This window comes from Lagenorhynchus albirostris, chromosome 16, assembly GCF_949774975.1.
Source record: "Lagenorhynchus albirostris chromosome 16, mLagAlb1.1, whole genome shotgun sequence".
Lineage (NCBI taxonomy): Eukaryota > Metazoa > Chordata > Mammalia > Artiodactyla > Delphinidae > Lagenorhynchus > Lagenorhynchus albirostris.
Window position 1 is genome coordinate 38445397 of NC_083110.1, and position 13308 is coordinate 38458704.

At 40.1% G+C, this 13308-nt stretch overlaps 1 protein-coding gene across 1 annotated transcript in view; it reads right to left on the bottom strand.

Annotated features, from left to right (window-relative positions):
• Positions 1–1298: 1298 nt before the first annotated feature.
• The window catches only part of ERCC6 (ERCC excision repair 6, chromatin remodeling factor), a 76252-nt gene continuing 64242 nt past the window's right edge, over positions 1299–13308 (bottom strand). Inside the window, exons 13-21 of the mRNA XM_060126278.1 lie at positions 11325–11540; positions 10745–10855; positions 10239–10358; positions 9744–9838; positions 8998–9143; positions 8211–8912; positions 6451–6655; positions 5713–5791; positions 1299–4570 (exon numbers count right to left, since the gene is read on the bottom strand). Coding sequence (XP_059982261.1) covers positions 4148–4570; positions 5713–5791; positions 6451–6655; positions 8211–8912; positions 8998–9143; positions 9744–9838; positions 10239–10358; positions 10745–10855; positions 11325–11540 — 2097 coding nt within the window. The 3' untranslated portion in view covers positions 1299–4147. The remainder of the gene's footprint in view (positions 4571–5712; positions 5792–6450; positions 6656–8210; positions 8913–8997; positions 9144–9743; positions 9839–10238; positions 10359–10744; positions 10856–11324; positions 11541–13308) is intronic.

Below are 13308 nucleotides of genomic sequence, written 5' to 3' on the forward strand. Positions count from 1 at the left end.
AAACATTCCCATAATTACATGGAAATTAGATATAGTGATAGAGGAAGGCTTACAAGTCAGGAGGGAAAGGATGAACTATTTTTTTAAAAGGTGCTAGAAAAAGCAACTATCCACATGGTGTTTACAAGAGAATTCATGAGAATGTAATCAAGACTTTAGGTTAGGAAAGGGGTTCTTAAATAAGGAAACAAAATGAGACATGAAAAGACTGAATTTGACTATATTTAAATTAAAAACTGTATGATAAACATCATAAAAGTTCTGTGTTCTAATCCTCCATATTTTCATGCAAAAGTAAAAAGATCCCTCACAAAACTAAAAATCTATAAAATAGCTGAATAAATCTAATATGAAATGTGCAAGACCTTCATGAAGAAAGTTATTAAAATTTTATCCAAGAATATAACATACGCTAATAAAATGAGGCCTATCATGGTGCTAATGGGAAAAACTACATTAATTAAAAGAAGCCTATTATCCTCAAATTAATGCATAAACTAATACAATCCCAATCAAAAGAGCAACACAATTTTAGTGGAACTTAATAAACCGATTCTAAGATTCACCTGAAACAAAATGCACAAGAATAAGACAATGAAGAGGGGGGAAAAAGGAAGGGAAACATGCCTATAGATAGCAAAACACTGTACAAAGTTGGACAGGGAAGTGTGTGTTCAGTAGAATAGAATCTAGATCCACTGTCCAGAAACAGACAATTTAGCATATGATACACTAGGCATTTCAAATGGATGGAGAAAAGATTGGACTATTCAATAATAGTAGGAACAACTGCCTTTTCATTTTTGTTTGGGAAAGAGGGTAACCCCTAAGAGAGAAAATGATCTATAGTGAAACTAGGCCAACATAACATGAACAAGCAACTTGTAATGGAGGATCTACAAATGGCCAAAAAACATGGAAATGTTTAGTTTTATAAGTAATCAGGGAAATTCAAGCTAAAACAAGGTATTTTCAACCACAATATTGTTTAAGAAAACAAACTTCCGAGATTGATACGGCCTACTGTTGGCAAGGGTGTGGAGAAATGGTCCTTTTATGGAGTATGAATTGAAAGAGGTACTTTCACTACAACCATTAAAATAAAAAATCCACCTAATTTTAATTCCAGCAATTACATGAAGGTTGAGCTATACTTAGAGGAACGAAAGGATGTGTTGTATATAACGTTAAATGAAAAGTTAATAGTTGCAAAATAATAAAGATGATAATCCCATTTTTGTAAATCACATATAAAACAAAACCAGCTGCTGTAACAAGAAGACTCCAAAAGACAGTGGTTTAAACAAGTCAGGAATTTATTTTGCTCTTAACGGGTGAAAGGGAAGCAGTTCAACACTGGCAGGCCAACGTCTCCATCCTCAGCACACGACCTCTCCCCACCGCATGTCACTGCTAAAGCTCCCACAGGCATCTCGGCCAGCACAAAGGGGAATGTCGAATGGAGTGGACACCCAATTCCTTATTTAAGGGCCCAGTCTGGATGTTCTCTTCGTAGCCCATTGCCTGGTCACGTGGCCACAATTAACCATGAGGGAGGCTGGCAAGTAGAGTCGTGAGCTGAGCAGCCACGTGTCCAGGTAAAAAGCAGGAATCTTATCAGTAAAGGAGAAGGGGAAACAGACATTACAGCAGCAGTCTCTGCTGCACGCATCTGTAAAGGCATGGAAAACAGCCTGGAAGAATACACACCAAACACAGTACTTATCTCTGGAACACGAACAAGAGGGGGTGGGGAGGCAGAGTACTGCTTGAAAGTTTTTAAAGAGTGATAGTATATTCATGTATTAACTAAGGAATTTTTAAAATTTCACAAAATTTTAAAATCCTTTATTGTAGCTTAATACCATATAACATTTTAAACACATTATCTATATTGTACAAAGCTTTTAAAGTTCCAAAAGTTAGATATTATCTAAATGAAAAAGTTACTCTATGTTGTTAAAACCATGACTTAGAGCATCTTCCTCTAAGTCTCTCCACCCAGGGGCACGATGACGATGTTTACAGATATCCATACTGAGACACAGGCAAGGCAGTGACTACCCAAGGTCTCAGCTGGTGGCAGAGCTGAGACAAAGCTTGGAGTGAAGGCCACCTTGCTGTGACTGTATCATAACTTTTGCTGGCATTTTCTACTTGATGAGAAGGCTACAACTTCCCTAGCTTGGTAGAGCTTAGATTTCACACAACAGAGCTAGGATGCCAAAGCACTTCACACTCGTGAACTGCATTGGTACTTTAATCCGAGAACAAAAGGGATGCAATTTTCTTAATTGAAATGATGATTACATTTCAATTAATGACTTGATTACAAAAATAAAAATTAAAAAAGAACCTCCCAGAAACAAAAGTCATTAATTTTGACTCCCTTCTGAGCCAAGTAGTCAAGTTTAGGATGTACTGACCTGTTTAAAAGTCTCTATTATTTCTAGATAATGATGGCAGAATGAAGAAAATAATAGAATCTTCTTCCTCTAATACCGAACCACTCTAAAAACAGAATAAAATAAAAAAGCCAGAATCCAAAAAAAGAAGCAGAAAATTCTGGTGGGAATTATGACTCTGACAATGACATCTCCTAATCTAAGGGGAAGGATTCATGGCCCAAGCTATTTAACAAAATCTCAGAACAGAAAAGTAAAACCCAAGTCCTCCAACAAAAGCTGCATGCTGCCCAGCAGAGGCTCCCCCCGACCTCCAAACCCACACCCCTTCTCTCTGGGTGGCAGGGAAGAGCATACAGATCTGGACCCAGCTGCCTGATTTTAGCATGAGCTAGATGTAAAGAAACAGCATGGGAAGAAGGAGAGCACAATACAGAAAAATCAGAAAGAGTGAAAACAGCAGGCCAGAGGGAACAACTCTAAGAAACAAACTGCACCGTGACAGCTCTAGAAGACATTTAAGGAAGCCAATGAACTTCAGAAAACAGGACTTCAGAGCTGTGATGATAAAACAATGACAAGGAAAGAAAAACAACGCTAAGAAAACAAACTAAGGATCAAAACAACATCATCACAAAACTCTAAACACATAAACAACAGCCAGAAACAGATGCAGCTGAAAACCAAACCTCTAGAACAGGAGAGTCACGGCAAACGGAAAGGGAAAAGAGAGATGAAGATGACTGGACAGAAGAAGGAGAACAATGATGTCTGATATAAAGTTACCAGCATCCTTAGAAAGACAGACAATGAATAAGGTAAAAAAGGTTCAAAGTTCCCGCCCAGGATGTAAGCAGAGAGAGGGCTGGAATGGTGCTCACCATGTGGTGATGATGGAATATCCGGGTGTGGTCTGGAGCAACGTCCGTGTGCATGTGTGTGTGCATTGGTGGTTTTATTTGTACCTACTTTTGGTTCTGCTTGAGTTTTTTTTTTAAGATAACATATATTTTCCTAAAACCACTATTCACTATGTGGGGGGGAAAGGTGCCCTTTGCTTAAAATAAAGCCACTGTAAACTGAGAAAACTACAAGTTTCTGAAAATACATGTCTCATCATTTACTATCAAGCTATTCCATGCTTTACTAATAAAAATACCTGTCAATTTAACAGTACCTTAACAGAAGATCGTTTAAAGGCAACTAATAGGACTCAAAAGGTAACAAGTCTGATCTCTTTTTTGGGTGGCAAATGATCGATTTAAACATTTAAAAGCTAGGTACCAAAAACAATTCTGTTATCAGATACTGATGAACTGATTTACCGAACAGGTCTAACTGAATATAAGACATGATTTTAGCACCAATAAAAAGAATTCTTGAGAGTTCTGGTCTATAAACTTCTAAATGAGTAGTAATGTATTCCCTGACAGCATCTTCTGGGTAAAAGAACAAATGTGTTCCAAGAATTAACAGTTAGGTCCCTGATTTCATAATTAATTTTGGAAAAAAAAAAAAAGAAATCCAGGTATTTGGAAAAAAAAAAAGAAATCCAGGTATTTTTTAAGTTTCAGAGAAGAACTTCTTCCTCCCTAAAGTTTTAATTATGAGGTAGCTATCATTCAGAGTAAACATCAAATGCAGCCAACTTCCATTGACAAAACATGATTATTAATCATAAGATTAATAATCAGAAATTTCCACTAGAAAAAGTCAATTTAAAGTTCAGAAGGTAACATTGATTAGCAGTATTCTGGCTTGAGTTTCCAAATTCCTTCACCACCTGAAGTTCTATGAAAAGTGCACAGATTTCTCAATAGTTCTCGAAAGACACAAGACTGTGATGCTGATAACTTGGATTCAAACTCCTGCAGTATCTCCCGAGTGCTGGCCTGGCCATCAACTTGGGCCTGAAAGGCAATGAAGTTTCTCATTTCTACCAGAAGGTCATCGTGTTCCATGCTGGAAGGCGGAGGAGCAGAAGCCTCTGGAAGGTACCCACTTTCACTTTCTAAGCGCTCTGGCAAAATTAGGTGGTTTCTAGCTCTCATCTTAGCCAACAGTGAGGATGAAGTGAGGGCCCCGGATGAAGGCTCTGCATCTTCAACTTTTCCTCTAAAATGCTCTGAAACATTGTCTTTTCCATCCTTTTTCATAGTGCTGTCCTGGAGAAAGAAGACCAGTGCATCGATATATTTAATCTCCAGTTTACGCTCCCACTACTTATTTCTCCAAAGGCTCTGAGGGGCCATAAAATAACACACATGCCCAGGGCACTGAGGCTGACGGAGAATGGATGATACACCGTCTAATGCAAAGGGAAAGGAGGAGAGTCAAGTGTCTAAATGCACCCACTCTTAGAAAACATTTCCTAAAAAACCCAAAACTACACTATTTGCTTCGTCACCATCCTGAGGGACGGGAGTGGAGGGAGGGCAGAGAGGGTGGGGCCGGGCTTCCGAAGAAGGCTTCTAGGGAAACCTGTCTCCAGCAGGTACGAGCTCTGTGGGCATTTACTGTTCTTCCTCCCAAATTTTCCCTGATCTGAGCACCGTGGGATAAGGAACAATATCAGAGCTGTACTTCCTTCACTTTTAAATCTTTTTACTACTTTACACCTCATGTGAGTTTCCTTAGAACAGCTACATAAATCTAGTTTTTCTTCACATTCCTACTGCTAAAAGAACATAACACAGGAAGTCAAAAAAAAAAAGGTTCTCTATTCCTAAATGTGTTCATATTAACCTAAAACAGGAATCTGAACCTGGGAGTTTTCAAATTTTATAAGTAACATGACCCTTAAGCAGAAAAAAACAAAGTATTAAATGATAAGAGCATGGCCTACTATTTACTCTCAGTGAAGCACTCAAGGCCTTCGGGGTTGTAGGACAGGCAGAGAAGGGCACAGTGCTCTGGCAGCTAGGAAATTACAAACAACATTCAATAAAGGCCCTCTAGACCTTTAGTCTAGAGGGCAGTGGTCCTTGGAGCTAGTACTTCACCTCCGAATGGGGCAGGTGGTATGAGCAGCAACTCACACATCACCCATCCTTATATGAACTTTTGGAAGACAAAACAGAGATTCTACTATGGATCTTGGGTTAAAGACTTTGTCTTTTCTAGGAGGTTCGCTGGCCCTTTTAAATTCACACAAAAGTACTTCATAAATGCATGAAAGTGCATACAATGTAAACATCAGATGTCATTATGCCAGTGACGCTCTTCACGTGCAGAATCGAGTGAAATTTTCATGGCAATTCAATTAAGTAGATCTCACAAGTGAAAAGCTGATAGGCTATCAGATTACCTGGCATTTCTCCTTTGGAGACGCTGAAGAGGGATGCTGCACAGAGAAGCTGGAGTTCCTTTTCTGACCAAATCTTCTCCTAAATACGGAAGAGAGTCATAGTTGATAAAATGTAACTTTGTGACTTACAGATGAGAATGCCCTTCCAACAACTAAACTCCTCTTGGAGCAATTTTCTTCTGCACGTTTATTCTCTCACAGCCATGATGCTTCTGCTCCATCAGCCATGGTGCTTCTGCTCTATCCCCTGAGATTCCCGTACTTTACTCTCCTAGTAAAGTAGTAGAAATTATTACTGCATCTCAAGTAAAAACCACTCAATATCCTTGCTCAACTTACTACCCTTGAATTCTAGGTAGGGAAACTATTCTAAAAGAGCACACTGAATACCATAGTAATTACCGACTGCTGAAACCTAGCTACTCATCTTATTAAAGTTTAATCGTTATTCTGTACCTCTTACTATTTTTTATGACATCACCTCTTAAGCAAAACAGATTTCTCCTTTCCCTGAAAAATCAGCTTTGGAAAGGAGGGAATGAAAGCAAAGAAGAAGGTAAGATGATAAAAGTCTTTCCCCAAGTCACATACATCTGGCTGACCCAATCCCTCCCTGAGAGATTTTCTATTGCTTTAGATAAATGGGAGGAGGTATCCCCGCCCCCACCTGCCCTGATTTTATTTCCAGCCCAGCAGGTTTGGCCTCCTCACAAGCATGGCAGGGTGGCAACCTCTTACTTTCTTCCTGCTGGTGTACCAGCCACCCCCCTGTGGCCGGTCCAGGTGGGAACACCAGATGCTGCTCCCAGACACCGCTGCCGAGAGAGTCTCAGTGCTTTGAGGGCATCCTGGGCCACACGGTTGGCCTCTGCTTCCACCAGCACGTAGTCTGGACTGGCTCCGTCCATGATGGCATCATGCTTCATGATGCTGTGCACACCCACTGGCAAGAGCAAAGGAAACAGTGAACATGTTATTTCAGCTCGTACACAATCACACGTTTTCTTCTGTATAGGCTAGTGTGTTGTGAGTAGAGGAAACATCATGAACGTTTTTAGCTGCTATTCACCCATGATCACCAGGACCCAGGAACTTTTACAAATGCTGCTGCTCTTCACCTGCATCTCTACCCGATGAGGGAGGGACTATCAACTGTCATTGCTTTGTATAATCAAAGCATAATGCTTTAATAACCACACTTCAACATAAACTCTTCACTGTCACCTGGAAAACTTTAAAATCTTCTACTAATATATTCTCTATTGAAGGGGGAAAATATACAAATACAAAATAAATACAGAATTTCTAAAAAGTAATGATGATGGAAACACCACATATCAGAATCATCCAATGCAGTCATCAGTGGAAAATGCATAGCCCTAAATATTTCTATCAATAAAAATGAAAGAACAAAAATAAATACGCTGAATTCCAAGTCGAACAGTTTTATAAAAATTAAGACCAAAAAAACTCATCAAAACAACAACAAAAACAAAAGCAACAGGAAGAAAATACTGAAGATAAAAGCATAAATTAATGAGGTAGAGGACAACCATGGATCTAATTAATAAATCAAAAACCTGGTTTATTGGGAAAAAAAAAATCACAAAATAGACAATCTACTAGCTTAACCTGACAAAGGAAACGGGGGAAAAAATATACAAAATTAGAAATGACAAGGGGGAAATTATCTTGAAACAGAAGCCGATTTTAAAAAAATTATTACAAGAGTATTTTCTATGCCTCCAAGCAAATAAACTTGAAAATTAGACAAGACAGATAATTTTTCTTAGGAAAATAGACCAGGAACTGTAGAAAAAAATAGAGCAAGTTACCAATGAACTACCTTACAAGAAAGCATCAGGCCCAGATGGTTTCCTTCTGAGATGCCATACGTAAGCCTGCTTTCCTGAACAGAAACCCATTCAGCAATCTTTGGAAACTCAAGGCTGTCACCTTGGGAACACAATGACTGGTGAGACCTGAGTAAGACAGTCCCAGGGATGACTAATTTTTGCAGGCTGGCCGGTCCCTCCAGGGTCCTGGGCAATTGTTGAGTCTGCTTTCCTAATTTTTCTCCCTTGATATTAGCTACCAGCTTTCCTACTTCCAGAGTGCCTGCCTCTGGCCATGCCCCTGTGTCTCTCTCCCATGATCTGTCACTTTACTCTCCTGTGTTTGTTAAATCAGATAAATATAGCAGGCAGAGAAATCATCTATGAATGTTCAGGTAGTACAAATCCATTTTAAGCATTGCACCCCCCTGTATGTGGTTAGAAGTCGAGTCCTATTGTTCTCCCAAGGTTCAAATTCTCCTATGAAAGAGAGGTGAAAATGATTTTCAAAAATGTCAATACATTTCAAATCTGAGTTTTAGAAAGAAAAATACTTCCAGTTGAGCACACACTCTGCACTGTCAGAAAAGGCTGCTTCCACTAGAAGTGGCCCCCTCATTTCTATTCCTAGCACACCTGTGGCAAGGTCAGCAAAAGGAGTACCTGATTTTCTGAAAAGCTTTTCCAGGACGTAGTCGTCGTGGCTGCGTTCCTTGGGCTCGCTCTCATTTTCATTGTCCTGCCTCCGGTACTGCTTCTTCTTCACCAGGTGCGGAATTCGAGTTCCCTCAAACTTGGCATCTCTGCGGTGCTTAGAGCTCTTAAGCTTTTGCTTCGGCTTCAGCTGTTTCTCCAGGGTCTTTTCTTCTGCCACATGATGTTTCATTTTCGACTTGTGCTTATAAAAATTATTTTCTGTTTGCTCATTCTCCCAAAGAGGTTCTGTTTGAACCCGGCAGCTTTCTCTTTTATCAGAAAGACCCTCCTTTTCATCGATGCTTTCCTCACCAGACATCCTGTACATTTTGCTGATTCTTGGAGAATCTGAACCTTCCCCGTTTCCATGAATCACTGAGGAATCCTGCAGTCTGGACACTGCATCTGTCTCTTCTCCAAGCCTCTCACTGTTAGTTAGACTACAAGATGTTTGAGGGGCATCTTTCAAAGGATCACCTAGATTACAAGTTACTGCATTCACTTCAGGTCCTATAGTTGTAGATTTCTCTTCAGATGACATGGCAACGTTTGCAGATGTGTTAGAACCAGGGAACTTTTTACCTACTGGAACGTTCTGGTCTGTTCCAAAAGCCGGTTGAAGTTTTCTTTTTAAATGGCGTTTGGGTGTCTGAACATCTGAACCAGTTCCTGTGAAAGGGAAAAACATGCTAGTGTTATACTGCATAATTCTTATGTATTTCGTTATTTTAAGTTAAATTCTTTTATGAAATACCTGCAAAAATAGCACTTGTTTCAGTGCTCTGGGATGTATCAGGACTAGTCAGAGTAAACAGCTCATAAAGATCATTGGATTTGAAAAATCGCCTTTGCTTTGGATCTTTTAGCACTCTATTTGTCAAAAACTGCTTGAAGATTTGTCTAAAAAGATAGAAATCAAGCTGGTATGAAACAATGTTTAGCTGTACCTCAGAATTCTAAACATACAGTAATTGTTTATTAATAAGGTAAAAAAACAATCAGGTTCAAAGACATTTTTAAAAAACATACAATAAGACATCTAAGCTTATTTTAATGAGAAAGAAAAAAAACAAGATAAAAAAACCAAAACACATATCGCTCAGTTACAGCAACTATTGCTCTAAGATGGAAAGACTTTTTTTTTTAATTAATTAATTAATTAATTTGCTGTGTTGGGTCTTTGTTGCTGCGCACAGGCTTTCTCTAGTTGCCGTGAGCGGGGCCTTCTCTTGCTGCAGAGCGCGGGCTCTGTAGTTGTGGCTCGCGGGCTTAGCTGCTCCGCCGCATGTGGGATCTTCCCAGACCAGGGCTCGAACCCATGCTCCCTGCGTTGGCAGGCAGATTCTTAACCACTGCACCACCAGGGAAGTCCCAAGACTTCTTAAAGTACTATTTTTTAAAAATTCCCTGCTCCAAACCCTGGCAGCGTGCCTCTCCCTCCTGCACACCCGCAACCAGGAGAGCACCCTCCGGTCAAGGAGCACAGCCACGTGTACTGACCGGTGGTAAATCTTCTCTTCAATGGTGCCTGCGGTCAGAAGCCTGTACACCGTCACCTGTTTCTTCTGGCCTATCCGCCACGCTCGCTCCCGGGCCTACGGTAGAAGAGATGCAGCTCAACAAGGACCCTTCTCAGCGATAAGCACTGATTAATAGCCGGTCGCTTCCTTCCACTCCCGAAATTAGAATTTTGGCTAATGAGGCTAAGTACAACCAAGGCCTATTAAGGAAGATAAACAGGCAGGTGACAAAACAGACCCAGCCAACTCTACCTGAAAAACAATGTGTGTCTGTCCCCTCCCACGTTCTCTTTTTACCCATGTCTAGTGTGCCTGCTACGGGAAAACTGTGAAGACCCTTACTCCGAGCTGAAGACAAGCTACAACCAAGATGTGAGCTATGTGCTGAGGGTAACGTGGCACCGAAGGACGCTCCCGAGTGCAAGCCATCAGATAGTATGTCACCAACACGCTCCTTTAAACAAAATAAACGGACCTGCACGTCTGTGCTTGGGTTCCAGTCAGGGTCATAGATGATGACTCGGTTTGCCCCCGTCAGGTTGACTCCTAGGCCACCCACCCGAGTGGTCAGAAGAAACACAAATATGGATGTGTCCTAGAGGTAAGACACACAACACTCAGTATGCACATGGAAGACTAGTTACAGCTCCTCACCTCTGCCTTTACATATTCTCCACACGGAAGCCTGTTCCCAATACAAGCAATGGGTTATGCCCCAGAAACCTTTGGTCAGCCAAGATCCCATCTCACAGCTTCTACTTTTAATATCAATTATATTAGCAATATTTAAACCCGGGTTTTCGAGAAGGAATACACATTCTCTGTTTAAACACAACACATCCCAATAATCCAGAAAGGCACTGAGTTAAAAGCACCCACTGCCCAATCCCAGATGTAGGCTCTGTGGGTGCAGACCTCTCCTTCTTCCCCGCCCCGCACAAAGTAGCACCATGTGACTTCATCGTTCTGTTCACTTGTTACCTCATTGTATCTTGTAATCAGTGGTTGTCTTGAAGCTATCGCAGTGGTACCATCCATCTTGAGATAGGAATATTTTTGGGCCCTAAGGAATACTTCAAATATGTCCAACATCTGTTTGGGAGAAGGGGTGGAGGATATAAGAGTTTAAAAATCAAATGTACACCTCCAGTGAGTACTCCACATTTGTGTAAAGAGTCACATCCTTCCCAAAAGGCTTATATTAAAAGAGGTTTCCTGATTCGAGGAAGATAAATGTAATTACTGCAAGAATATTTTTGGTATTTCCATACTGTTAATTCTTACAAGTTTTGTAATCAGCACGGCATTTATTTGAGTTCAGACCCAAACTCACCTGCACCCCAGAATCACATGGTAATAAACCTTTTTTAAAGAGCCGACTTCTGGGCACCAACTCTAGAGAAAGATCCCATCTCCCAAAGAGCTTTGCTGGCTGCCACTTCGGGGTCAATGGGTGGATTTGCCTTTGGAGTCAGTATTTTAGACAATATCTCATTTTTTGAATAATGGTTGTGAGTCATAAAGAACCAACTTGTTTCTTATATGAGGTTTGTATACTCACCTGTCTGGACTGAGAAAACAGCAATACTCGTTGGCCCTGCTTGTGCCATATTTTCAACAAGGACTCAACAACTATCATTTTCCCAGAACGTTTCCAGTGTCCAAACTGATCTTCCCCTAGTTCCTCATCTGGAATTCCTTTAAGATTCTTGGGGCCTCCAGAAAAGAGATCAGGGTGGTTGCAGATTTTTCTTAGGGCTACAAGTCCAGAGAAAATCTATGGTACAAAAGAATTACGTGCACTCAGATTACCCCACGTAAAATACCATTCACTCCGGAAGGAAAGGAAGGAGGCTGTTTGATATGTAACACAGATTAAAAAGTAATTCTTCACCAGCTTCTTAGTTTCCTCCCTAATCACAGCATATTAGGAGCTGGAAGAAATCAACCTTTACACATCTTCTTTTCCTGATAGGGCAAGTTCTCTAAAAACAAAAAAAATCCTTATGGACCAAACATATCTACCAGGGTCACATTCAACTGCTGATGATTTATTTTCCCTCTAGAAAAAAAAGTATGCAGTTCACAGTATATAAAAAGCTGACTCACCTTTTAAATATAAATAAGAAACATCATGCCCATGTAAAATTTAGGAAAATCTATCATGTAACTTAACAAATGCATTTCTTTTTTTTTTTTTGAGTATAATTGCTTTACAATGGTGTGTTAGTTTCTGCTTTACAACAAAATGAATCAGTTATATATATACATATGTTCCCATATCTCTTCCCTCTTGCGTCTCCCTCCCTCCCACCCTCCCTATCCCACCCCTCCGGGCGGTCACAAAGCACTGAGCTGATCTCCCTGTGCTATGCGGCTGCTTCCCACTAGCTATCTACCTTACATTTGGTAGTGTATATATGTCCATGCCTCTCTCTCGCTTTGTCACAGCTCACCCTTCCCCCTCCCCATATCCTCAAGTCCGTTCTCTAGTAGGTCTGTGTCTTTATTCCTGTCTTACCCCTAGGTTCTTCATGACATTTTTTTCCTTAAATTCCATATATATGTGTTAGCATACAGTATTTGTCTCTCTCTTTCTGACTTACTTCACTCTGTATAACTGACTCTAGGTCTATCCACCTCATTACAAATAGCTCAATTTCGTTTCTTTTTATGGCTGAGTAATATTCCATTGTATATACGTGCCACATCTTCTTTATCCATTCATCTGTCGATGGACACATATGTTGTTTCCATCTCCGGGTTATTGTAAATAGAGCTGCAATGAACATTTTGGTACATGACTCTTTTTGAATTATGGTTTTCTCAGGGTACATGCCCAGTAGTGGGATTGCTGGGTCATATGGTAGTTCTATTTGTAGTTTTTTAAGGAACCTCCATACTGTTCTCCACAGTGGCTGTATCAATTTACATTCCCACCAACAGTGCAAGAGGGTTCCCTTTTCTCCACACCCTCTCCAGCATTTATTGTTTCTAGATTTTTTGATGATGGCCATTCTGACTGGTGTGAGATGATATCTCATTGTAGTTTTGATTTGCATTTCTCTAATGATTAGTGATGTTGAACATTATTTCATGTGTTTGTTGGCAATCTGCATATCTTCTTTGGAGAAATGTCTATTTAAGTCTTCTGCCCATTTTTGGATTGGGTTAGTTTTTTTGTTATTAAGCTGCATGAGCTGCTTATAAATTTTGGAGATTAATACTTTGTCAGTTGCTTCATTTGCAAATATTTTCTCCCATTTTGAGGGTTGTCTTTTGGTCTTGTTTATGGTTTCCTTTGCTGTGCAAAAACTGTGAAGTTTCATTAGGTCCCATTTGTTTATTTTTGTTTTTATTTCCATTTCTCTAGGAGGTGGGTCAAAAAGGATCTTGCTGTGATTTATGTCCTAGAGCGTTCTGCCTATGTTTTCCTCTAAGAGTTTGATAGTTTCTGGCCTTACATTTAGGTCTTTAATCCATTTTGAGCTTATTTTTGTGTATGGTGTTAGGGAGTGATCTAATCTCATACTTTTACATGTAGC